The sequence below is a fragment of the Saccoglossus kowalevskii genome, chromosome 9, assembly GCF_978046115.1.
Source record: "Saccoglossus kowalevskii chromosome 9, keSacKowa6.1, whole genome shotgun sequence".
In the NCBI taxonomy this organism is placed as follows: domain Eukaryota; kingdom Metazoa; phylum Hemichordata; class Enteropneusta; family Harrimaniidae; genus Saccoglossus; species Saccoglossus kowalevskii.
In genome coordinates, this window is record NC_140649.1 from 29,360,801 (window position 1) to 29,386,399 (window position 25,599).

The following is a 25,599-nucleotide window of genomic DNA, read 5'->3' on the forward strand; positions in this document are numbered from 1 at the left end:
ACTGAACAACTGAGAATAGAGACAGTGCAAAGAAGAACAGGACGCAACATTCAAATACACGACTATCTATGCCATAGATCAAAAATGTGCATCAATGTTTTGGGCAAAAATCAGACTGTTTGGTTTGGTTTGGTTTGGTTTGGTTTGGCTTGGCCAGCCCAAACCTGATAACCTCACTGATGAAGATAAACACAAAGGAAAATTCATGAACACGACAACTTTAATAAGGACCAATTCTTAAAATATTGGCAGATGTTTTACATAAAAGTGGCAGAGTTTTCTCAACACTTGGAAAAATTGAAAATAAGATGCAGTATAAACTGTATAAACATGTTCTTTTTAAAAAGTTACAGGAAAATTTCTCTAACTACAGAATTAGCGACTTTGTATCTACAGCTACATAACCCTTGATAATAAAAATAGCAATTTTAAAGAATTCAAATGTCTCAGTTTTTTCTTTATAATTTAGATGCAAATTCTAAATTCTTTTATGATTGCATATCATTTTTCAAAAAAAGAACTTAGTCCTATATAGTACAAGAGACATAAATTAATGGTATTTTTTATTAAATAGTATAAGAAAGCTGTATAATTTGTTGCAATATGATACACTAGTTTAAATCTAGTTCAGTTATATGTCAAACATACAATGTAAAATTTTCTAGCTTCACAAATGCTATCTCTGTACAGCCTCCCCCATTGTTCATGTGTAAATCAAAGAATAAGTGATGAACACAGTAACTATGATCTCCAAAATAAAGTATGTGACAAAAATGGTATTTACAAATAGTATTACTGAGTTCATGGTAGAATCTGGTACACAAGTAAAACAGCTGAAATAAGACATTTGGGGAGGTTTGTGAACATCATGCATTTCATTAAGCAAAGTTTTTGAAGCCATCCCCTCAATTCTGCTGTACATAAAAGAGCAACATTCCTAATTGTTGACCACAGCGCAAAGGTAATATCTTCATCCGACATTAAAGTTGATTAGGACCGGAATGTATTTATTGTTTGAATCCACAGATGATAGTTAGATGTCTGAATCATTATCGTTCCATGGGCTCTTCTAGCCGATGATTAGGATTAAGTAAGTCTTGAAAAGGTTCAGTTCCTCCAAAAATGCAAGCACAATAGATAAATTTAATCCTTCAATCACATTAAAGTTTTGGAATTAGATTCACTTTTAAAGTACTGTGATAAATATTCCCGTTCCTAGATTTCTCATTCTCGGTTACACAATGAAGTCTGGATCACTGGAACCGCTGTCTCCATCACTGACATCCAAAGAAAAGTAACAAGGGTTAAGGGAAAATCAATACAATTGAAAAAACAATAGAGAAATTCACAATGTACATCCATTAATGTCTGAAAGAGCATCAAGAAACCTTGTCCATTGAGAACCCAGATTAAATAACAAATGTATGGATGGATAAACCAACTAAAATGCAATATCTTTTCTTTGCACGGCAAAATTGATTATAAAAGTCATGAAACAATGCAATAATATCTAAAGATTTTGTGCGGAAAATATTGGCTAACATTTAGGTGGAAACAATTCTGACCAAAAATAAAGTCATCATAACACCAAAATTAAACTTTTTCATAGTGATCGCTAAGATTCCCATAAATATTGGCTAACATTTAGGTGGAAACAATTCTGACAAAAAAAAAATAAAGTCATCATAACACCAAAATTAAACTTTTTCATAGTGATCGCTAAGATTCCCATAAATATTGGCTAACATTTAGGTGGAAACAATTCTGACCAAAAATAAAGTCATCATAACACCAAAATTGAACTTTTTCATAGTGATCGCTAAGATTCTCTTAAATATTGGAAAACATTGGCTAACATTTAGGTGGAAACAATTCTGACCAAAAATAAAGTCATCATAACACCAAAATTGAACTTTTTCATAGTGATCGCCAAGATTCTCATAAATATTGGAAAATATTGGCTAACATTTAGGTGGAAACAATTCTGACCAAAAATAAAGTCATCATAACACCAAAATTAAACTTTTTCATAGTGATCGCTAAGACTCTCATAAATATTGGAAAATATTGGCTAACATTTAGGTGGAAACAATTCTGACCAAAAATAAAGTCATCATAACACCAAAATTGAACTTTTTCATAGTGATCGCTAAGATTCTCATAAATATTGGCTAACATTTAGAGGTGGAAACAATTCTGACCAAAAATAAAGTCATCATAACACCAAAATTACACTTTTTCATAGTGATCGCTAAGATTCTCATAAATATTGGAAAATATTGGCTAACATTTAGGTGACAATTCTGACCAAAAATAAAGTCATCATAAACACCAAAATTGAACTTTTTCATAGTGATCGCTAAGATTCTCATAAATATTGGAAAACATTGGCTAACATTTAGGTGGAAACAATTCTGACCAAAAATAAAGTCATCATAACACCAAAATTGAACTTTTTCATAGTGATCGCTACGATTCTCATAAATATTGGAAAACATTGGCTAACATTTAGGTGGAAACAATTCTGACCAAAAATAAAGTCATCATAACACCAAAATTGAACTTTTTCATAGTGATCGCTACGATTCTCATAAATATTGGAAAATATTGGCTAACATTTAGGTGGAAACAATTCTGACCAAAAATAAAGTCATCATAACACCAAAATTAAACTTTTTCATAGTGATCGCTAAGATTCTCAAATTTAAGATGATCAGATAAAAATTGTTTGAGTAATCACAGAAAGACAAGTGAAATTTAATGAATATCTTGAAAAATATACATAGGACATGTACCATAATCTAACTTAGCTGAGATCCCAAACTGGTTAATATAAAAATCCATGTTTGAAGGGAAGTGGATACAAACTGTTTAGTTATTGTAATCCCAAGAAAACAACCACAACATGGACATTTTCCCTTAATATACGATATGGACAAGGTAAAAATCCAGGTGTCTAAACATCACCACCACCACAAAAAGGACAGACATTTCCCCTTCTCAAAAACCTTGCCTTTCATTGATAAATTTATTGTACACATGCACTATCAAAAGGATATTCTTTTCCTCTTTCTGTGTCTTGGTTTCTTTGGCTTTGGCTTTGGCTTCGGTTTTGATCTCTTTGGATGCTTTGTAACCTGTCGTGGAAAGTTATTAATCATTTTAGCTCTGGTTAAACACATGCAAGGTACAGACATGCAAGATACATTAGTTCCTACCGGGTTCAATAGATATTTCACACGCTAATTTGTTGCTATTATCAGCTATCAGTATGAGAAATTACCTGCAGGTTGTATGGATACGGTGTCCTGTCTAATCCAATATTCGTAACTAGACTTTGTATAGGAGCAGCTAGATCCACAGTCGTTGTCTCTTGTTTACCCGTATTATTTTCATCTTTATTATCTGTTGCATTTGGTTGGTCTGCTCCTCCTGGACTGGCAGTACCACATGCAGATCCAGTTGTAGGTTGTGGTGTTCTGGCATTAGTTGCTTCTGCAATTTTGGGACTAGCTCTGCCAGTTTCTTCTTCATCTTCAGCAGGATCCAACATCTCCATCAATGCTTTGAACTATTATACAAATGAAAGATTAGATAAATAAGTGTTTGATATAAGATTATATGATTGTTGAATCCTTGAATTAATTTTATATTGAAAGCAGCTGTTAGTAAAATTTTACAATTTGACACCATTATTTCTATAATAACCTTCAATTACAATCTAGTTGATTTTAAGTGTGATGCACTTTTCATCCCTGATTAATTTGCACAGATTGCAACAATAAATTTATTATCTGTCCATTAAACATTATGTAAAATAATTTGAATAGCCATGTTCTCAAAACAAACTTACATCCAGGTATTCAGAAACAATATCTTTCTTTGCTTCATCCGAAAGTGGCACTTGTGGAACGCCTTGCCTCAAAAACTGTAAAGCTCGTTCAGGGTTAAAGGTCAACCCATGCTTCCTGTTGAGTGCTTTGTCATACACCTTGGCTGCCTCAGTAGGGGAATACCTGTGAATAGTGCTGTAAATAATGCAGAAAAGTATAAGATACCATGCAAAGACCAATGTTACATATAGTTACTGGCTACGTACATAGCCTAATATGCATGAAGCTAAGAACAAAACACGAATTCAACCACAGTGGATAATTAGATTTAAATGTCTACCATTCAGCCATCTTGAATTGGATCATGAAACATTCATTGAAGGAAAATAGCCATTTTGAATTTTGATGTGAAGAACAAAGAAAATATGCCATAACATATGAAGTGTGTTGTATTACATGTACTTCTGACACAGAAATGCAGTGTACCATATCACACACATTTTGTGTGAATATTATAATATTAAAGATAAATATTTTTATATTACCTGTCTCTAAATCCAAAAGTGTCCTTCAGATGTTGTTTAAGAACAAGTAGAACCATGCACGCTTGAGAAGCAGCACAACAGTCCAGAAGAGCTTTAGGATTTTCTGGTATCCTTTCTAAAAAACAATGTAATATAAAAAGATAAGAATTCACTGATATACTGACCATCCAGATATACTCGTATGAAATGAAAGAATACTGTCAACCACATTGTCCACCAGTTTCCCTGGGAGACAAATATTCATGAATTTCAGTCAGGAACTGTTACAATTTTTTTAATTTAGCAGTGAACATTTCATTTTAGATCATGTGACACTATTGAAACATTTTGTTCATCTCTATTAGGTTGAATGCCTGGGAACAGTTTTTGACTGCACCAAATTTGTGTTTGTAAACCTACAGAAGAAAAATTTACACACACTTGACAAATGCCTTGATAAACTTGTCTAGATGCACCACCATTAATACTTACGCATGAGAAGATCAATGTCAACTTCATCCTCATCATCTAAGAGTACTGGCACAAGCACAGGTTCTGCGTCTGGTTGTGGTACAACTTCATTTTCACCCACATTTTCATTTTCATTCTTGATGTCATTCTCGTTTTCTGGTAGAGGCATTGGTTCCTGCTCCCTTTCAGTTTCAGGTTCTGGTTCCGGTTCCTGCTCTGGTTGTGGCTCTGGCTCTGGCTCTGGGGATTTAGCACCATTGCTTGTTCTAGAAGGTGGTCTAGAACCATTTTGCTGAGCATTTTGTTGAACTGATTTTGACCTGAACAAACACTGCAAAATAAAAAAGTTTAAATTATGTAAAGTTGAATGGTTAGTGTGAAGATACATGTCATTGTGTTCCTTGGGCAATTTAGAAAATGTTAACCACAAATGTTAAAATCTATTGCTATTGGTGCCAGAACTCAAAATTTGAAGTATCACACAGACACAAACTAGTAAATCTCGTCCTTGGGGTACCATTTTCCAATATTAGTATCCAAACTGGACTACTACAATTTTACAAGATTACCGGATTCTGCCGTAAATTCGCCCAGGGCTGTTAAACGGCAGTTTGGGTTTAAAAATAAATAAATTGGGACCAAGAAACCGCCCAGGGCGATTTTTCGGCAGTTTTTTTAAAGGTGTTATTTTAATCTTTTCTGATGCCTAAAAGTTTCGCCGCAGTCATTGACGCCAATTCAAAAGTATTGATGTTTATTGCGACTAGCGCGAATGGGTTAGCTTTGTTTTGACAATGAGCTGTTATCACTGTAAACAATGTTGAATTATATTCAAATGCTCAGTTTATCTTTGGAAAACAAAAAATTTTTTTATTTAAAAAAAAATCATGCCGCTTTTCCATCAAAATCCAAGCCAAAAGATCGTACAAAAACATCGACAAATTCCTTCCGTGTTGCGTTCAATAACATTAACATATTTAAATGAGCTATGGTATTTTGAACACATTGGCATCATCCATCGTTTTCATTGGTAAATTATCGATTTGACCTTTCGGGTCAAAGAACACCATTTCATGTTAAAACATGACGGATATTCATTTCTACAGCATCGAGCGCTGAAAATGCGATCGGAATCATTCGCTTACGATGGAACAAGTTGAAATTTATTTGCATTCAATAAAATTCAACAAAATTATATTTTTTGCACGTTAGTATAATCATTACTAGGTAATAATCAACAATTGTAAAATGCAGCATGACCGGATTGCGATACCGTGATCACTTTCTACTACCGTACTCGACCGCGTTAGCGCCCAGGGGCCTCAACTCAGAAAATCATGATTTTTTAGGGGTGGGCGCTTACCCGAGCACCCCCCTCGAAAAAGAGTGCAATTGAAAAATTTGATTCATCAGGTGACAGATTACGTCTTTGAGGGAAATCAAATTACAAAATTAGTTGAGTCGTCATTGATTTTCACAATGAAGAAACAGAAATGATCACAAAAAATATGCACATTTTATTACGTACCACCAGAATTTACGAAATTAAAAACATTTGAGTCTGTTGGAACACAGTCTAAGTCAAAATTGTCATATTATCTCCACTGACAAACTCTCGATGAAAATCACTTTCCGCCATGATGCATTTGCAGATTTCACCTGCAGCGGCGTCCTTTGACCTAATGGGTCAAGTTGGTTATTAACCAATCACAATGCTGTGTTGTACTGACGCAATTCTTCGGAAATTCCTGAAGACTTTCCGGTAACGCAATGCGGAAATGAATTATCGATGTCGAAGTACGATCTGTTGGAATTGACTTCAGCGAATAAACGACAGGTATATATAATGAGAGGTAAACTGTATATGGCATGAAATATTTACCGCATTCTACATGTATTAACAGGTCATTGTCCAAGCGTAGTTTACGCACGGTTACCGTGTTCTACGCATTTATAAAAACGATTACCAAGATTCGTTACGCAAGACCAAGTTTTAAATTAGTTGCATTTTGAAGGGTGGGCGCTTTGCCGAATGTGACCCCAAATATAAAAATTGCACAAAAGTGGGGGGTGGGCGCTTGCCCGGGCATGGGCGCTAACGCAGTCGGGTACGGTATTACTAAGCAATGCAGTTGCAGTTCGTTTTTATTTGAAACGTCTTTTACTAATAAAATGAAACAAAATAATTGTATTTGGCGCACGAGGTTCGTTAATGTGGTTTTTTTGGATAAAGATGCGCTATCTACTTTTTAATCCAGCAAGAAAAAAATGTATAAAATTTTAGATTAGCTACTGTAATAGTTTCTTTTAGTTTGGGTGGTCCAACTGCCGGCGTTGAAAATCGGTGTAGGTGAATTTTTCAATGAAAATATAAGCCCCCAAAAAATATTTGATGATACCGGATTCGGCTGATACCCTGCCCATCCTAAACCCCGCCCATGGGCGATGTTTCAAATAGTGGGCGATGTTTTGGTCCACACATTGCCTGACTGAACCAACAAACATTTTTACAGACCCCAATTTTCCCGTCCGACATCTTGCATCGAGCGCGCTATTTCAAATATGACGCTAAAAATAATTGCGTTTCTTTACCGTACCGGTCGCTGCTTTACCGTACCCGAAGGTCATAAGCCGTACCCGCAAGGCCGTTATGGTACTGGCAGGAGGCAATTTACACTTCTGACAAGTTAATTTATGCATTGATTTTCCGGTTTACCGGTAAAATGCCGACCTGTTTAAATTTCAGTTTTATGCACAGGATCGCCAGAGAAAGCAAAACTGTAGAATTAATTTGAGTAGAATTTGTTTCGTTTGTAGTTATAGTCTGTTTATAAATCATTTTGTTCATGTTTGCTATGCAGTAGCTTTCGAGGTCATATACACCACCAGTTCAATTTGTTGCGTCTTTTTATTTGTCAGAGATTAAACTTTACCATTATTATTGCATAATATTTACATTCAAGTTGTGCGTGATAATGCTACATGTGATTTTTGTGAGACCATGGAGCTCCCAGTACGTCCATGGTGAAAATGAGAGCTTCACCAAGGTGTCCCGTCGTTGTCAACGCAACTTTGGAAGAATCAAATGATGGATATATGACTGTGTCTTTATTTTATACAATATTTTTATTTTAAAATTGGGGTTAGTGCACTCAAATCAACTGAGCCAACAAAGTGGATTACAAAAATAACAGTTCCATGAAAGTGGCTATATTTGTGTATGATGAATCCTGAGTCGGTAGTTTTGGCATGTAACCTAATGGTTTTGGTTATTGTTACAAATGCACAGTGCAGACGTAATTTTGTTTTCATTTTTTTCACTTCATCTGACGCCAGTGCACGTGTGCTTGGATGTTTTTTTATTCAGTGATTGGGCTATATATTTGACGACGTTGCCAACGTATTCAACATACGAAAATAGCATGTGTGTGCGTTTGCGTGAATGATAGATGCAGGAGAGATTTCTCATCGCAACACGTTCTATTAGTTTATTTTCAACGCGCATGGTCGGTGCGTTTGATTGCGTTTATTTTGTTCTTTCATTCGCAAACTCCATGGCTGGCACTGTTTATTTTGTCATGTCTCACAACTGAATGTCCAAGCTGACTTTGTATTGGCTGTAATTATATATATTTTTTTTAAAACAAAAAAAAAGTCCCGACCTTTCCAGTCTAAATCGTATTCTGCTCCAAACCAAACGACCCTTTTCAGGGCCAATCACATGTTCCAAAAAGAGATATACTGGCACACTTGCACACTCTGTTTTGTTTTGTTATAATAAAGTTACATTGGGGATTGTTGGAGGGGGTGTGTAAATATGTTGGGTCAATTCCATAAACAAAATCACAAAATGAGGTCGAAAAGCAATGGAAAAATGTTGACCTAGAGCAAGGTCAAATTCCGTTTTACGCACTCAAATTTTATCTGGACTACGTGCACGCGTTGCGCGTATTATAGTCAAAGTATCAAAACAGATTTTTGAATGCCAAAGCCCGAATTTAAATACATGTGAGCTCGGCCAAGCGAGTCACGCTAACACATTATGCAAGTATCATCGAATTCATGCGACAGGTTCGGACGTTTTATTCAACGTCGAGGGTAAACTACTATGTAGGACTGTCGTTGTATAGCGTTACAGGCGATCATGAATATGTGAATAACACACATATATTGAAAAAAACACATGCGAAGAAATTCAGAAAGACTTTTTTATTTAATTTATTTATTTGTATTTCGATGGTTGTCCGACTTTCTTTCTACTGTGTGAGCTACTGACAAATACAAACAAATCATTAAACCATCGAGTCCTCTAGTCGACTGGGACGTAACACTCTGTTGTACAAGTCATGTTCTTTTCAATGGGTAAAAAAAAAATTCTTATTGTTTGCAAAATGCCCAATTAATTTATGCATGACTCACGGTTACCGGCAGGGTGTCGATCAGTTACCGGGGCTTTGTTTATCATGCATTCATTAATCGAAGGTGATAAATAGTCGGTATTGGTCTTATCAGTACGGTAATTGTCCAGCCGGTACAGTGAAGCACCGGCCGGTACGGTAAAGCAATGACCGGTACGGTAAACCGAGTCAAACTCACAGGAAACCGGCTGGGTGGTAATGGTCAGTTCCCTTATGTTTATTACATTCAAATAAAGTCTGCGCTTGAAATGAATGCTATTTACGAAGTTTGAAATACCCAAGCCTTCCTGATTCGAGCCTCTTGGTTGATTTGACAACGGTAGGTATCGTTAATGTTTAATCTTTGTCTGTATCGCACTCTTGACAAAAAGTTAAAGATCGGTAAACAGGAAATTGGCGAACTAAAATGTCTCCTGCATTTCACCTGCGACATGATTATTAAAAATAAAAAAAATTGAGCGGTCATGTACGTTCTAGAAATCTAACCTTGCATACATAATCCTGTATTTGACATGTTTTTTTGTCCAAAAAAGACGTTCCCTTTCAGTAAACTCTTCGCATTTGTGGTATTTGTGAGAGTTGAAAGATTTTTTGAACAAATGATAGGTAACTATATTAATTTGGGTGAAGCTGGGTGACCCAAATTTGAATATTAGTGAATTCTGGAGGTCATTGCCCAATGCCGCACGTAATTCAAACACATGGTTAGTAGAGATCAGTCGAAATGTACGTGAATAATGCGATCGAAGTGCGCTGCCCAGAGTTTATTATATTACATATTCACTTCATTTTGAATAAAATAATTCACCATTGGGAACATCGATGAATCACAAGACACCTGACTACTAGGATTTAAATGCGCCCATGTTTATGTTTGCGTAATTATTACGAGTGCAACGTATTATATAGTCGATAATATAAATTACTTGAGTTTGCGCAATTATTATGAAAGCATTACAAAGTTGAAATATTCAGAGCCGGTACAATACTGTAAACAAATTTGTGTCATTAGAAAAGCAGCGCACCAAGTAAACGATGTTGATATATTCAAAGCCAGAGTTGCAGACAAGTTATGTGATTACAGTATCGTCAGATATAATAAATTTTTTTACTAAACCGACGCGCGGAGCACGAAAGAAAAAGGTTGCTACGGTAACGTGCCAGTTCAGTGCGCGACTTGGGGTCACACTTCGGTCAACACACACTTGATGTCAGCAGTATCGCCGCACAGCAACAGTTTGTAAAGAAGTACTTGAAGTTCAATTGCAGCCAAAATGATTTCGCTGATTACTCGGTTGTCGCAAGCGTATGTTGTGTCATGTCCATGATGCACCCCGTTTCGACTTTGGCTTGCTTTTCTTTCTTGTTCACGTAATGTGATCTCTCACCAATGTATTAAAACGCTTTGAATTTATACTTTGCATGATTATATTTGGTCAACGCGAAACATTATTTTTTCTAAACATTTTCTGAGACCATTTTTATAAATGCAGGGTTATTTTCCCGGACAAGACGGGCTTCGTAATATCTGCCACAACATCGCCCCGGCGCTCTTTTGGTCCACATTTTTATAAAAAAAAATTGAATCCTCCATAAGATCGCCCAGGGCGGAGTATGAGTCGAATCCGGTATTTTTTTGAAAATTTGAACGCTAAATAAGGGCCCACCAGCCGTGAAACCGGCCAGGGCGATTTTTCAGATGGGCGAATTTACGGCAGAACCCGGTAGTATTTAGATTTTCATACACAAAATGAGCAATGTGACATGTATTCATTTTATTTACACTTTTCTGCAAAGATGCAAGTACCTACAAACACCTTTTTTAGAAATCGGTTGCCTGGCAGACTTTCAAGCATTTTGTTGGTAATCTTGAATGCTATAGCTGTCAAAACATCATTAGGGAATTTCTAAGAATTGAGAAATAGAGACTCCGGGTTCTACTCACCTCTTTAAACGATTGTAATAAATTTGCACCAGATACCGATACAATGATTTCTATATAATGCATAATAAATAAGGGTTCATCATGAACATTATATGGGAAATATGCAAGATTATCAGCCACATATACTAACAGACCTAGTTGGTTTTTCTGAAAATAGAAGAGAGTAAATAATTAGATCAGCTCTTTAGAGTATATCGCAACATCAATAGACTATAATAAGTTGTTCTGTCATCATTAATTGACTTGTCTACAGAGCTCCATGTACCTCATCACAAAACTACATTTTGCTGTAGTTCAAAGTACTTTCAATACTCCAATAAGTAAAATATGTTTGATTGTGGAAAGGTGAATGACAGTCCCTATATTCCACATTTCTTTTTGCACATGTCTAACTGAAATTTGTCTGTATAAGGAATGACAAAGATTTAGATGATAAATTATAAGCATGTATGATGATGATCTGTGATGAAGATATCATTCTCATTTAATTCTATGTGACGCTGAAAATCTTGTAATTGACAAGGTCTGGTAATCAATTGATAGTAATTTTTAGTTGGTATATATAAACATTGCTTACCGACTGCTCATCAAAAAGATTAAGAAGATTCAACAGTAAAGCTCTTCTGTGAAGTCTATTGGATCGGATCAAGGTGTAGAGATGTGAACATAAACTGCTTGTGTGCTCATCAAAGTTTGTACCTCTAAGAGGTTCCAATGTATCCCCATTAATGAGCTGCTGCAACCGATATGACATCCTAATACCGGCCAATGCTTTCATCTAATAGAAAGATATGCAGACATGGTATCATTGTTGTATAACAACTCTCTCATTATTTTAGAATTCAAAAAACAATCGGGAACATATGTATTAATCACACACTACGTTAGGGAATTGAACATTAAGATCAGTGTAATTTTTGTTTATGTAAAATCTTTTTCTAATAGGTCAAAAACAAAATTTGGTAGCATTGAATACAATTATAAAAGCAATCTACTATAAACAATTATTTGGGGGTTTCATAGAGATGCAATTTTCAGATGAGCAAGAAAATACTAAGTTTAGAAGTTACGTCACAAAGGGTGCTACAGTCGCAACTCATCACAACAAAACTGCAATGAGAAAGTCATTAATGTACCTCCAAGTCATTTTTCACTTGAATTCAACCTCATTTACTTACATGGATGAAACCAGGATATTTGCTATCTATATCCGACAGTTGTTGTTCAGCTTTTATGCAGATAGTTGGTTCCCGGTAATCTGTACACATCGCAACCAGATACGGAATACACTAAAACAAATAAAATTATATCATGTGAAATATGTATTTCTTTAAATATTCAATAAATGGTGTTAAGGCATTGCAATTAAATTTTGCATTAATTGAGAATGAATTATTGTACATTTGAATATAGTGAATTATTATTTGATCAAACTCATTTCAATTTGTTCTCACTTCACAATTGAAGGCAAGTCAACAAACAAACACTGCTGCAAACATTCCTAGCAATATTGCCAAGAGATTGATAGGCGGATTGAAGGATTTTCCCGAATAGTTCAACACCGACTGAAATGTACTGTTTTGTACAATGACAAATCTGATCTACTGGCTTCCTGAAAGCAACATTGCTTGCAAGACAGCTGTATCGTTGGGGGATTACCTGACAATTGTGCTTGTACAAAACAAATTGCGACACCAGCGTAGAAGCATGTTTGGCAAATGTGTTTTAAATCATTAAAAAAAACATTTAACAAGAAATATCAATTTAAGTAAACTAATGAAATGTGAGAAGCCTGATTCACATAATGATATTTGTGCTATAAAGATGTCTAAAACATGTGTAAAAAGGTAGAATAGTTAGGTTGGCCAGACTTCATAGCAAATTGAGAAGGCATGATGGTATCTATGTGTGACATACCTGTACAGGATGCACCAAACCTTGTCTAAGTACAAGGTGAATAACTTGTAAGGCACACATTCTAACTGTTGAGTCTGTATGAAAGAAAGACTCCATAACTTGTTTCAGATACACCTGCATAACTGAACTGCTCATCCTGAAATTCAAAATAAACACATTTTGAATAAAGTTCTGATATGACTATATAGCAATTAAAATAATACAAACGACAATTTAAAAGCACTCTTGCATGATGCTCAGACACAACAGAATATATTATCTTACCCTGAATGAATATCACCCAGTTCTTTCAAATCTTCATTTTGTCGAATTTTCTTCCCTGTTGTAACAAGAAATGGTATTGGTTGAGCAAGATAAGTTACTTGAACAATTTGAACATCTTCCTGCCAAACAAACCTTCAAAATTCCTTCTGACGCATGCTATTTTCGTTGTAGTGTATACAGTTTTCATATTGGAAATCGACTGAATCTTTATATAGCAGTAACAAAATATACATAAATTTTGATAATATTTCAAAACCTTGTGACATACAAATGGAATGTTTCAAACATTATATTTTATACAGCACCATGTATAGAATAAAATGAATGTTAAAATCCTATTACTGTCATTTGTGGTACAATGTTGCAATTTAAAATAATAGTTCAAAATCAGTGGGGGCGGGGGGGTTGTAATGAATACAAGTGGAATATAATAGCACAAAGTCTATTATATTCATTCTTGAAACAGAAATCTCTGCCAACTCATCTTTCTCTTTGACACTATGTCTTTCAAATGCAGGGAGCCATTTTGGCAATATTCATCTCCAGCGAGGGTGCAATTTATTGTATTGCATTCTATTTGGCAAGGAGCTTAATACTTACATTCAACATCTGCTTGCCTCATCTTTTCTTCTTCATCAGTTAGATATAATGTCAGATTCCGAAGTACCTTCACACAATGAGAATGGAATAAGAACAATGGGTATAAATTTGTGCATATCGGTAGTTATTAAATGTTACACAACACATATTTTGCCTGAGAGTATCACACATGGAAATGTAAGCCATAGAACAGTTATAAAAGATTGCAAAATTACACCAAAGTCCATACTAGGTTTGTTATTCAGCAGGGGTATTCATTAGTACAAGTACTGCATGAAATTTAATCTCATAAGAGACAATAAGTTTTGAGAAAGGAAGCCACAGCAACAATCTGCATTTAGTCATTGCTTGGGAAATACTGTGGAATACTTTATTTTCGCTGGAATTAATTTTCGCTGAAAAGGCTTTTTGGGCGTTTTGTATGGAATTTATTTTCACCCATTTTTGATGAGTTTAATGGGAAATATAGGAAAAAAAGTATATTCGCTGGATTTTATTTTCCCGGAATCATCCCTTCAGCAAAAATAAATTCCAAGCGAAAATAAAGTATTCTACAGTACTAGTTTACATTATATATGCGGAATGTTAGGAATGGACATTCCTGAGGAATAAAATATGAGAATAGAAATTTGACAACCTTGCAGCAAGTATCACTGCTACTATATTTCAACACATTGTAACTTGTAATGCCAGTATATATTTATAGAGGCTAAACATTCAAGATTTGGGGAAATTATCACAAAAGAAATTTACCAACCTGTGCTTTGAGTTTGACAGGGCTATCGGGATCGTCAAGAACATCATTGTATAACTGTTTCATTTTGGAGCCAAGCATAATGTCTGCAAATGTAACTAGGAAGAAACCAATACCCTGAAACGCTTTCACTTTGATTTCTTCATCAGACTTTGATACAAAAAATAAGAGTACTTCAAATACACGGTCTTTAACAGATACCTAATTAGAAACAGACAAACGTGAAACAGATTAAAATACAAATCAAGATTACATTTAGATTTATTAGTTGTATTCATGCACAGCTCCTCAGCGCTGGCTAAGAGGTCAAGAGTTGTATATTCTTAACTATTATGGTCTTCCTTAATAGGGGGGTTGGGTACGGGATAGTGGAGCCTTTCATCCTTGCAAAGACAATGAGAAACAATACCACATGACATCATCCTCATCTCCCAAAACAAAAACATGCATGACCTCGGCAAAATGAAGCAGTTAGCTTTGCTTTCAAAAACTTGGTAAATGTGAACCCTCAAACTATTTGTCTCACTGAAGGTTGATTAATGCTTTTTTGAAAGTGCTGTGAATATACTGATACCGGTAATTTCTTTTTTATTCTTTCAAAAATCTAGATGAAATAGAAAATGGTGACTAAAATAACACAGTACTGATGAACCTTAAAACGTGTTGGTCGTCGAACATGTTCAAAATTAATGTAAACAAACATTACGCATTGTGTATGTCGCTATGAGCTCCATATTGAACAGGCATTGAGAGAGTGGAAATACCAAAAGAATAAAAAGAAAAGGAAGTCTTACCTTACTGGAAGCCTTGATGTCTTTTTCAAAGTTAAAATGTCTACAGAACAAACCTACTGTAAATAATGACCTGAGTAATGGTGGCTTGTTAGTAATCAGGGCTGTACTTGCAGGATTTTGAGTGAGTTCATTCTTGATCTTTGAAAGAACACCTAAAAATAAGATAATTGTTATACTTTGTAGAACTATACTAACAGTTACAGATAAATAACAAATGAGCGAATGCGAATGCAATACTGGTACAGTATTTGCTTGGATAGAAGAATGTGTCTTTGGATCTTTGTTCCCATTTGCCTCCTGCAGAGGACATTTCACTCAATTTTGAAAATCACTTCAAATGTAAGTATACAAACTGCAGTACATTAATAATAACCCCCCTCCCCCACCAAAAAAAAAAAATCAATGGGAATGCCGACTATGAATGAAAAACTCAATGCTTTCAGGTTCAATAGACTCGGATATGAATGGATCCTAATTTTCCGAAAGACAGATTTCAAATTCGATGGTCTATAATATTATGCTACTTACCAAAGAACTTCTGGAAGCAGTCTTTAACAAGTTTGTAATTATGCGTCACATTATTTACAACAGATGCTAAACAACTAACACAACTCTGCAGCACCTGTTAAACAAAAATATCATGGTCCATTTTGAATCCAAAATTGCAATTAAAGATTAATGTCTATATATTACAGCCTTACACATATGTATGGTTTAACAAAACTTTTAATTATTTACAACATATCTGGATCAAAATTGATCTTAGTCACACAGGTCACTCTACACCTGTGTCTTCTCAAACATTTTTAAGAGACTGAGGGGGCATAAGACTGGGTAACAATTGTTTTTGATATTTTTAAGCGACAATTGCTTACAGCAGTAGTTGCTGTAAGTTTTACTATACACACAAAGTCTCGCCTCTAAAGTCAAATTTATTTTGTATACACCTTAATTTAAGTTAAGACTCCATATAGATGCTGGAAGCATTATATCCCCTGCCAGCACTACATGCCAGGTAATAATAAATTGTATGTTATCTACTCACCATTTGCCCATGTTTAATGATAAGTTTCATGAGATCCTCCTCAAGTGTAGCAAGGAATATCTCGCTTGGATGGTCCATCAATGGAACAACTAGTTCAAGAGTTTTGGCCACATTGAACAAAACTAAGTAATCACCAGTCGTCTAAAATAAGTGAAAAGGCAGAAACAAACAAAAAAATCTGGATTTATTGAAGTACTAAATGCGAGATCACAAAAAATGCAAATACAATCTAATTAACTTGAGCTGACACTCTGATTCAGCAGTGTTAGACTATAACGAATGACTCTCCTGTTAAATGAAACAACAGACGTCACATTTTAGCAACTAGTTAAATACTTACGCTGCACTTGGTGGTGAGGTAGGGTTGAAGAGTTGTTGCATGGTCCACTAAAAGAATTGGCTTTATTTTGGCAAACAAAAATAATGTCTGCATACAGGACACCAATCTGTGGCTGCTTGTATTCTTGCCCTCTGCAGACATTTCTGTAATAAAGAAACAATTACGGTATTTCATCCATTGGTACTGCATGCACTTGCGGAAATTGCAGAGGTGGTGTATTTTAACAATTCAGTGTACACTATACGCAAGTTTTCTTAAAACGAAAACAAGACATGGGATTTATTTATATTTATAACATGTAATTTTTACTTATTCACACGTTTGAAATTACTCAAAATGGTGTACAAGACATTTCAGCAGCCCTACTAGAAAGTTACCAGCCATACACTAATTATTATAATCCACTTCAGTTCCCACTCAAAATAACAGTCTGTCGATACACAAAACAAGTAATTTAAATTTTAAGTGTTGCATTCTTTATTTCATGATCACAGGAGAATTGATTTCAACTGTATCCAATTGTATTTAGTAAAATTGCATTTCAAAAATTTTAATTAAACACAGTACTGATGAACCTTAAAACGTGTTGGTCGTCGAACATGTTCAAAATTAATGTAAACAAACATTACGCATTGTGTATGTCGCTATGAGCTCCATATTGAACAGGCATTGAGAGAGTGGAAATACCAAAAGAATAAACATAGTTGAACTCTGGTGACCTTGCCCTTTGTTATATAATATAATTCCCTTTATCATAGTTTGTTTCACTGGGCATGTCAGTTTTAATTTTTACCAACCCAACTTCAAAAGTTGCCTGTCTTGGTGATTTCTAACAAAAGAAAGCAATGACCTGTTTAAGTGTATCAATTGAAATTAGTGTGGCTAGTATGATGGTACATCAGTAAAGTAGCATTACATCTTGAATTTGATCATGAAATTTATTCTGTTAGACACAAAAATACAAAAGCTACCAAACACTTCATATTTGACTTACCAGCTGCTTTCTCTTCTAGTCGTAGCACATTTTCCACCAGACAATCTACTATCTGTACACATGCTCGATACACCGTTCTACTTTGTACACTTGACTCCACTCTCATCAGCTGTAAGAAGATGAAAACATTTTTTTTCATTATTACAGTTTTTGCAATTCTGTAGCAAAGATTTCACTGGTTTTCTTTTCAAAATTTGAACATTTTCTCCTTTCTCTATCCCTTTCTCATATTTTCAAACATAAGATTGTAGATTGGGACAATGATGGATTTTGGCATGTACCGAAAGAACAGATGCGATTCTAATCCTGATTGGCTTGTACTTGTTTCACTTTTCACAGACCCAAACATTTCATGATGCAAGGGACATACAAGTATGTGAACTAAAAATAAATCACTGAGTATTATGCAGTATGTTCTGAGAAACCAATAACAGAATCTGACATTTAGTATTACCGGCATATTGTTTCCAACACAAAAGCAACAGCATATTGCCAGTGAAGTTGCTCAGTGGTTTGCTATGCAAGGTGTGTTACATGATTCGAACAAATTTGGTCGAATCAACACCAAAAAGATATGTCTAACTTATTACTAAGGAACATGTTGGATATCAATAGAAGATGCAACTGTCTTTCAATTTATTTTATCCAAACATAAAATTAGCGCAAAAAAAAAAAAATTTCGAAAAATTAAATAGTGTACGACACGTATAGCACTAGTAAATAAAGTTTGTGTTACAGCATGCATTTAACTGACCCCAGACTCAGAAAAATAGTTTGATTTAACCAGCTCTAATCATGTAACTATCTTGAGACTTGCATAGCAAACTAGACAGCAATTGGTAATGTTGCTGTTTTGGTGTCCAAAAAATATAGTAGTGAGAGTAACACTGCATGAATACAATATTGGGAAAAGTTGTTAGTACAAGGTATAATACAATTGTCCTAATCCAACAGTTGCGCAATTAATTCTAAACTTCACCCAAAATTACTGCATATATGTATATAAGCTTTGTGTTACGTATAAAACTAGTAGCAGAGGTAACTTCCATGTTCAAAATAACTTTTCACCAAAAGTACAAAATTAATTGTCTGTAAAGACTGCATAATGAAAAACACTATGCAAAATCATATGATATTAATCACAGGCTAGGAAAATACCAGAATGTTGAAATACTCAGATGTTTGATAAAACACAGAACTGTTCTTAAAAACTTATCACTGAACCATTCAAAGATATTAACCAGAAAACACACAATAATACACTTTTTTGTAGAAACCACACCATCATTAAACCATATAGTGTCAATATTTATAAATTGTCTTACTCCCAATACAAAGACCATGACAGAAATAGTTTACTCTATTCATTACCAAAAACAATATACCAATAGTACACATTAGTGCATTAGTTACAATTTTGCATTTCTTTAGAAATTGTGTTTTGTGTTAAAGTGTATTAAGTTTTATAACGGTCTGGCTGGTCACAATTATAGTTACTCATTAAACACAGTACAAGAAGGAAAATCAAGTTTTTCTCTATTTAAATCTGGCTGTCACCTTAAAATGTTACTGAATGCCCAGAGTACTCCATTAAAAGGAGCCATACACACAATTTTTTGCATCCTCACTCAAACTTATTAGCTTGAAATATAAGCCAAAAGCCACACTTAGGGCAAATGATAAATAAAAAACCAGTTGGTCTCAGGACTTGCCTTCCTAGCTGGGTCTCTTTCAGGACCTGCTTTCCCATTCTGTAACATTAGTGACTGCAATAAATTTGTCATTGGTTGTTACAAACAATTATTTGATTTAAATAATAGTCATATCAGTTGATTATGAAATGTTGGTTTCTCTGATGATATCAAACTTATCTTAATAGTTTATATATCATTTCAAGAAAGAAAGTGTGTAATATGCATTATTAAAGAGTAATAGATGAATTTGGCATGCAAGTTTTGATTACAGAAAAGTGATATTTCAATCAGTAGTAGATGAATTTGGCATGCAAGTTTTGATTAGAGAAAAGTGATATTTCAATCAGTTGTATTAGTTATTTAAATTATGGAATGCAAACACACAGATCTACAACAGTTTCAATATTTAGTTAAATATTGATTGGCTTGCTACACAAAATATGGCTTCACCATTGTTAGAGAAGCTACAAGCAAGGACGAAAACAACCTCACAATGTAGAAGAAACAGCTGAACCACCAGAGTTTGAGGTAAAGATTGAAATTAAGATTTAGTTATTATTCTTAAAGGAGAACCATAATTGGATGTTGATCAATACTGTTTCACACAATTTCTCTTTTAGTGAGATCTAATATTTGTATGTGTACATAATTGTAAAACCATAGGATACCTATGTTTCTGTAAATAATCATTTATATTCTAAATCACAAAATCATATACAGATAACTTGAAAATAAATTCGCATATGCATTCTGCAGTTGGTGAACAGACTGATCAACTTAATCTTGAGAAACTAAGAGCCATAAAACCCAAAAGGGGTTGATACTTAATACATTAATACTGAAAATGCACACCAGTGTGTTTTCTTTCAAGAAACAGTGGTGATCAACACGAAAAAATACCAATATAGAACTTCTAAAAATTTACCAGTGATTTAAATCCTACCCAAACAAAATTAACCTATATTGGATATGAGCTGATAATTGAGAAAATATGGCATAACAAGTTTCATGAAGTTGTCCTTTTTAACACAATTATGGTTGTCATATTTCTAGAACAAGCACACATATGCATGGAAACTGATATAGTATTAAAGTAAAGACTGTAACTGATGGAAGAAGTGAGTCATTTGAAAAAAGATAAGATAGTTAAGCATTATAAATGCAAAAAGTACCAACACATATTTTTTTTTTCAGTACAAACTCTGTTTTGGCAGTTACCAACAGGCATGTAGCTGATGTGTCATATGATGAGTAATTAACAATTCAAGTGCCTGGCCTGTAAAAAGTTGTGAAGGTACACCTATTGCAATATAATGTACCAGTTAATGCCATTCTGAGAAATATGATGCACCAAGCAAAATTTGTTGTCAAGACAAAAACATATATTATCCAAAAGCATGCATTGTCTAATGACAATTTTTAAGCTGTTCCATTATCCAGTAAATACAATTCAATTTCACTGTTTCATAATTTTCTTCAACAGAATTAAATTTAGATTGCAAATGACTTTGATAACTGGCTGCAGCAGTTCTCAGATTGACTGTAAAAGTGTGATATTCAGAAGACAGCTGTGAAAACTATAGTTACATACATTACAAAGTAGCTGTTCAAACCATTCATAACCACTTTCTTTACATGCTGTGACAACATCTGTGATATGATGCACTCGTCTTAGAAGCCCTGTTGAGTCAGAAGCTAGCAATGGAGTAAACCACATCTTCTGGAATGTTTCATTTACCAGTTTCTGAAAAGATTAAAAGGTTTGTTGGAAAAAAAATCAAAACTTTTCAAACACTGTAAAGACTATCTTGATAAGCTTTATTACCGTGATTAGCTGCACACCCCAGTACAGGTTAAAATAATGTTACAATACAACAACTATCAAAGTACATGCAGATCTCTTTGCACTCTTTTGCCTGTTGCCATTAATTACAACAAATTTTGGCTGTCCAAGGCAATTTATAAAGGCTCTGTGGATAATAACGTTGTGTATCAAACACATGAAAAATACATCGTTCACACAAATATTGTAGAGGTCAAAATTAAGGAGTCAAATGTTTTTATCTTTTAAAACTAGCGCCGAAGGCGCATATTAGTTTTTATGTTTATATAAGAGATTGCATACTTACCTTTGGTTAATGAAATTTTAATTTCATAAACAAATGGGATAATTGCCAATTATCATATAATACTGGTTAAATAAAATCGAAATAACAGTGGATAGCTCCCGTAGGGGGCGTCCTTCCCCTGTCATCTGATTTGCATACTTCCAGATCTTTTTGACCACGATATTGATTCGTAGCTATTTATCTGGGGTGGTTTTGGGTGGGAAGGTAAGTATGCAATCTCTTATATAAACATAAAAACTAATATGCGCCTTCGGCGCTAGTTTTAAAAGTTTATTACAGAGTATTGCATACTAACCCCTTTGGTTAATGAAATTTTAATTTCATAAACAAATGGGACAGATTACCAGAGAATATCTCTTGGCAGATAAATACTACCCCACCTGATTATGGAATTGAAAAAATTCCATCCCCCCAACTGTATAACTCCCGGTAACTGAATAATTCTTGCAGTTGCGGAAAGTTACATGCCCTATTGTTTCGTTACAACTTGGCCTGTCACTAGGTAGCCTAACGAGTGTAGGCCCTGTGACTCGGCCGCTAGGTCTTTCAGGTAATAAGAGAGAAAAGTGTTGCTAGTTTTCCAGGACCCGGCTGCTAGCACCTGGGCTAAAGAAGCTCTGCTAGCAAATGCCAGTGTATTACCTATGCCTCTTAAGTCATGCATCTTGGCAGTGACTTTGCCTGCCTCTGTGCTCAAATACTTATCACTATAAGCGTGGTAAACTGTCTCTTTTACCCATCTCGCTAACGTGAATTTCGACGCCGCTGAGCTTTGTTTACCTTTTTGGTAACAAACGAACATCGACCTTTGACCCCTTCTGACCCCGGAAGTACGTTTCTTATAATAAGCTAGCGCACGTACCGGACAAAGAATTCTGTCTTGTTTTTCATTGGAAATATTGCTCAGTGCCGGGATAACGATCGGAGTCGCCGTCTCGTGCAGTTTCTGATTTTTTCCTCTGAATTTTACTGATGTCATTAAAATCGCTTTATCGGGATAAAACACCGTAAAATTGTCTTCAAATGACAGAGCGTGTATTTCGCTAACTCGCCTCCCTGAAGCGAGTGCTAGTAGAAAAACAGTCTTTTTCGTCCAGTCCTGTAGTGACGCCAATTCCTTCGGTTCGTATGGGAATTGTCGTAGCGCTTCAAGGACTACTGACAAGCTCCATGCAGGTGCTTTGTACCTCTCAATGGGGCCCGCCTGTGTAATAAAACCCTTGAACAGATCGGAGATTGTCGGGTCATCCGAAATGTTTTTGTCTAGGCTTAGTTTGAATACAGAGTTGATCGCCGATTTATAGTTTTCTACTGTCCCCGGTTTCAACTTTTTTTTCGTTGATCAAATAAGAAAAAAACTCCGCTACTTGGGGCAAAGAGGGATAGAGTGGATGTATATCCCCTGCAAGACACCAATTACGAAATTTTTCCCAGTGGTATTGATACAATCCATTTGAGGAATCCCTAAGCCCGGCCGTCGTTGTTTGCGACACTTGGCTTGAAAACCCTTGCGCAATTCTAAATTGCTGGATAGTTTCCACACGTGAAGTTGGTACAGCTCCGGGTTGGTTGGTGTATAACCGCCGGGTTGTGTCAACGTGATTTCTTGTGGTAGGCTTCTCGGATGGTCCGTTAGCAGAGACAGCAGTAACGGAAACCAAGTCTGAGACGGCCAGTTCGGTGCCACTAGAATCATGTGCGAGTTCTCCGATTGTTCCAGTTTTTGTAACGTTCGGTGGATCAATGGAAATGGTGGGAATGCGTAACTGAACATTCCGCCCCACTCCATCTGAAGTGCGTCCCACGTCAGTGACTGTTTGTCCGGATAACGCGTCACAAAAACGGGACGTTTTTTGTTTTCCGGTGTTGCAAACAGATCTACCTGGGGTTCCCCATGTCGAACACTAGGTTTACTGCCGTCTGTGACAGCTCCCATTCTGTGTCGTCGTAGGGTTTCCCCCGGGATAGCGAGTCCGCTACACCGTTTTGGACTCCCGGTATATGTTTGCACATCAGCTCGACTTTGTTTTGTGCACACCACTTTAGCACTGCTACAGCATGGTCGTTTAACGACTGTGATTTCGTTCCCCCTTCCTTGTTGAGGTAAGCTACTACAGTCTGATTGTCGGATCTTATTAACACGGCCCGGTTTTTTACCGCTTTTTTGAAGGATTGCAGGGAGAACTGCACCGCTAGCATTTCCAGTCGGTTTATGTGAAATTTCCTTTGTTTTTCGTTCCACTGACCGTGTGCAATCCCGTCCATGCAGTGCCCTCCCCAGCCCGTCATGGATGCGTCCGTCACCAACGTTACTGTCGGTTTCGCCTTGTCCATGGGAATCCCCGCCGTGAGGTTCTTGAGGTTGCCCCACCACGGAAGTGATTCCAGAAAGGCCGGTGTGAACAGTACCGGTTTTTCGTATTTTATCCCGTCCTTTGATAGTCGCATTTTTAACTGTGCGTCTAACACTAGGCGTTGGATCGGTCTGGACTGTAGCGCCGCTCTTGGTACTAAGCCCCTCATCGAAGTTAACATCCCCACTAGTCGCATTACCTGGCGTAGTGTGGCTTGTTTTTGTTTTAGAAATGATTGTATCATTTTTTGTACATTGTCGATTCTGTGCTGGGCTGGTCGGATCATGCCTTTCTCCGCATCCAGTTCCATGCCCAGAAAGACTATTTTCTGCGTCGGTATTAATTCTGATTTTTCCATATTTATCAGAAAACCTAGCTTTAACAGTAGACTGACAGTCCGCTCGGTTGATTGACAAATCAGGTTCCGATTTTGACTTTTTATCAGCCAGTCGTCTAAGTAGGGGTTGACGTCTGCTGCGTTCTTGTGCAGTAACGCCACCACTGTGCGTAGAACTTTTGTAAACAGAAGTGGGGCTGACGTCAGGCCGAAAGGTAGGACGGTGTACTGATACGTTACACCGTTCACCACGAATCGTAACAAGCGCCTGCTTTCTGTGTGTATTGGTATGTGCAGGTAAGCGTCGGTCAAGTCGAGGGACGTCATCCAGTCCCCTTTTTGAATTGACGCTCTCACTAGTGCCGGAGTTAACATTTTGAACGTTTCTTTCTTCACAAATTTGTTCAACTCCTTTAAATCCAGCACCAGCCTGTACCCACCGTTGGATTTCTTGACGGGAAATAACCTCGAGATGAAAGAATTTTTCGGGTTTTGTACCCGCTGAATTACCTTTTTTTCGAGTAGTATTTCCACGCTTTCTTTCAGTATTGTTGACTGAGTAGAGCCCGGTTTCCCCGAAATACATGTTCTTTTTTTGCATTTCGGTTCTTTTATCAACGGTATTCGATACCCGTGTGTTATTATCGATATCACATACGGATCGTTTATAGTTTCTTTCCACCGGGGAATACATTTCTGCAGACGCAGTGCCACCGGCGTCGAGGGACTCACCAACCCTCGGTCGCTTGTGGCGGTATACATTGACATCGCCGATTTCTCCATTTCCCCCTGGAGTGAATGCGGCGTTATATCCCCGTTTAACGTCCTTCCCCCCTTTTTTTCCAACCTGGAGGGGAGTAGGGACTCTGCCTTACGGGTTTCTGTTTTTTCACCGGTCGATGCGTCATTCTCCCTAGGTCCACGCATTCGGCCGGTTGTTTGTTTATACGATCGCCCACCGACCTGAGGTGCGGCCGACCGTGTTTTTGTTGTGCACGATTGAGTTCCCGCCATCCTGGGCACTGAACAAAATCGCTTAATGCACGATGTTTTGCACGACTTGGTTCCCGCCGACCTGGGCACTGAACCGAATCGTTTAATGCAAGTGGTATATGTGTAAGGGGATCTGTGGTTTGATTTGTTTGACAAAAATACTCGGAGACTTGAGTAATATTTGACATGTTTA

At 36.2% G+C, this 25,599-nt stretch overlaps 1 protein-coding gene across 2 annotated transcripts in view; it reads right to left on the bottom strand.

Annotated features, from left to right (window-relative positions):
- Window positions 1-202: 202 nt before the first annotated feature.
- The window catches only part of LOC100366412 (nipped-B-like protein A), a 66,842-nt gene continuing 41,445 nt past the window's right edge, over window positions 203-25,599 (bottom strand). For both annotated transcript variants that reach the window (XM_085503390.1, XM_078011267.2), the window contains exons 27-46: window positions 21,185-21,337; window positions 19,612-19,665; window positions 17,900-18,008; window positions 16,906-17,048; window positions 16,566-16,706; window positions 16,049-16,142; window positions 15,521-15,672; window positions 14,730-14,927; window positions 13,973-14,039; window positions 13,373-13,427; window positions 13,109-13,244; window positions 12,370-12,480; window positions 11,769-11,969; window positions 11,192-11,338; window positions 4,850-5,159; window positions 4,379-4,493; window positions 3,854-4,028; window positions 3,284-3,571; window positions 3,060-3,137; window positions 203-1,294 (exon numbers count right to left, since the gene is read on the bottom strand). In XM_085503390.1, coding sequence (XP_085359516.1) covers window positions 1,235-1,294; window positions 3,060-3,137; window positions 3,284-3,571; window positions 3,854-4,028; window positions 4,379-4,493; window positions 4,850-5,159; window positions 11,192-11,338; window positions 11,769-11,969; window positions 12,370-12,480; window positions 13,109-13,244; window positions 13,373-13,427; window positions 13,973-14,039; window positions 14,730-14,927; window positions 15,521-15,672; window positions 16,049-16,142; window positions 16,566-16,706; window positions 16,906-17,048; window positions 17,900-18,008; window positions 19,612-19,665; window positions 21,185-21,337 — 2,787 coding nt within the window. In that variant the 3' untranslated portion in view covers window positions 203-1,234. The remainder of the gene's footprint in view (window positions 1,295-3,059; window positions 3,138-3,283; window positions 3,572-3,853; window positions 4,029-4,378; window positions 4,494-4,849; window positions 5,160-11,191; window positions 11,339-11,768; window positions 11,970-12,369; window positions 12,481-13,108; window positions 13,245-13,372; window positions 13,428-13,972; window positions 14,040-14,729; window positions 14,928-15,520; window positions 15,673-16,048; window positions 16,143-16,565; window positions 16,707-16,905; window positions 17,049-17,899; window positions 18,009-19,611; window positions 19,666-21,184; window positions 21,338-25,599) is intronic.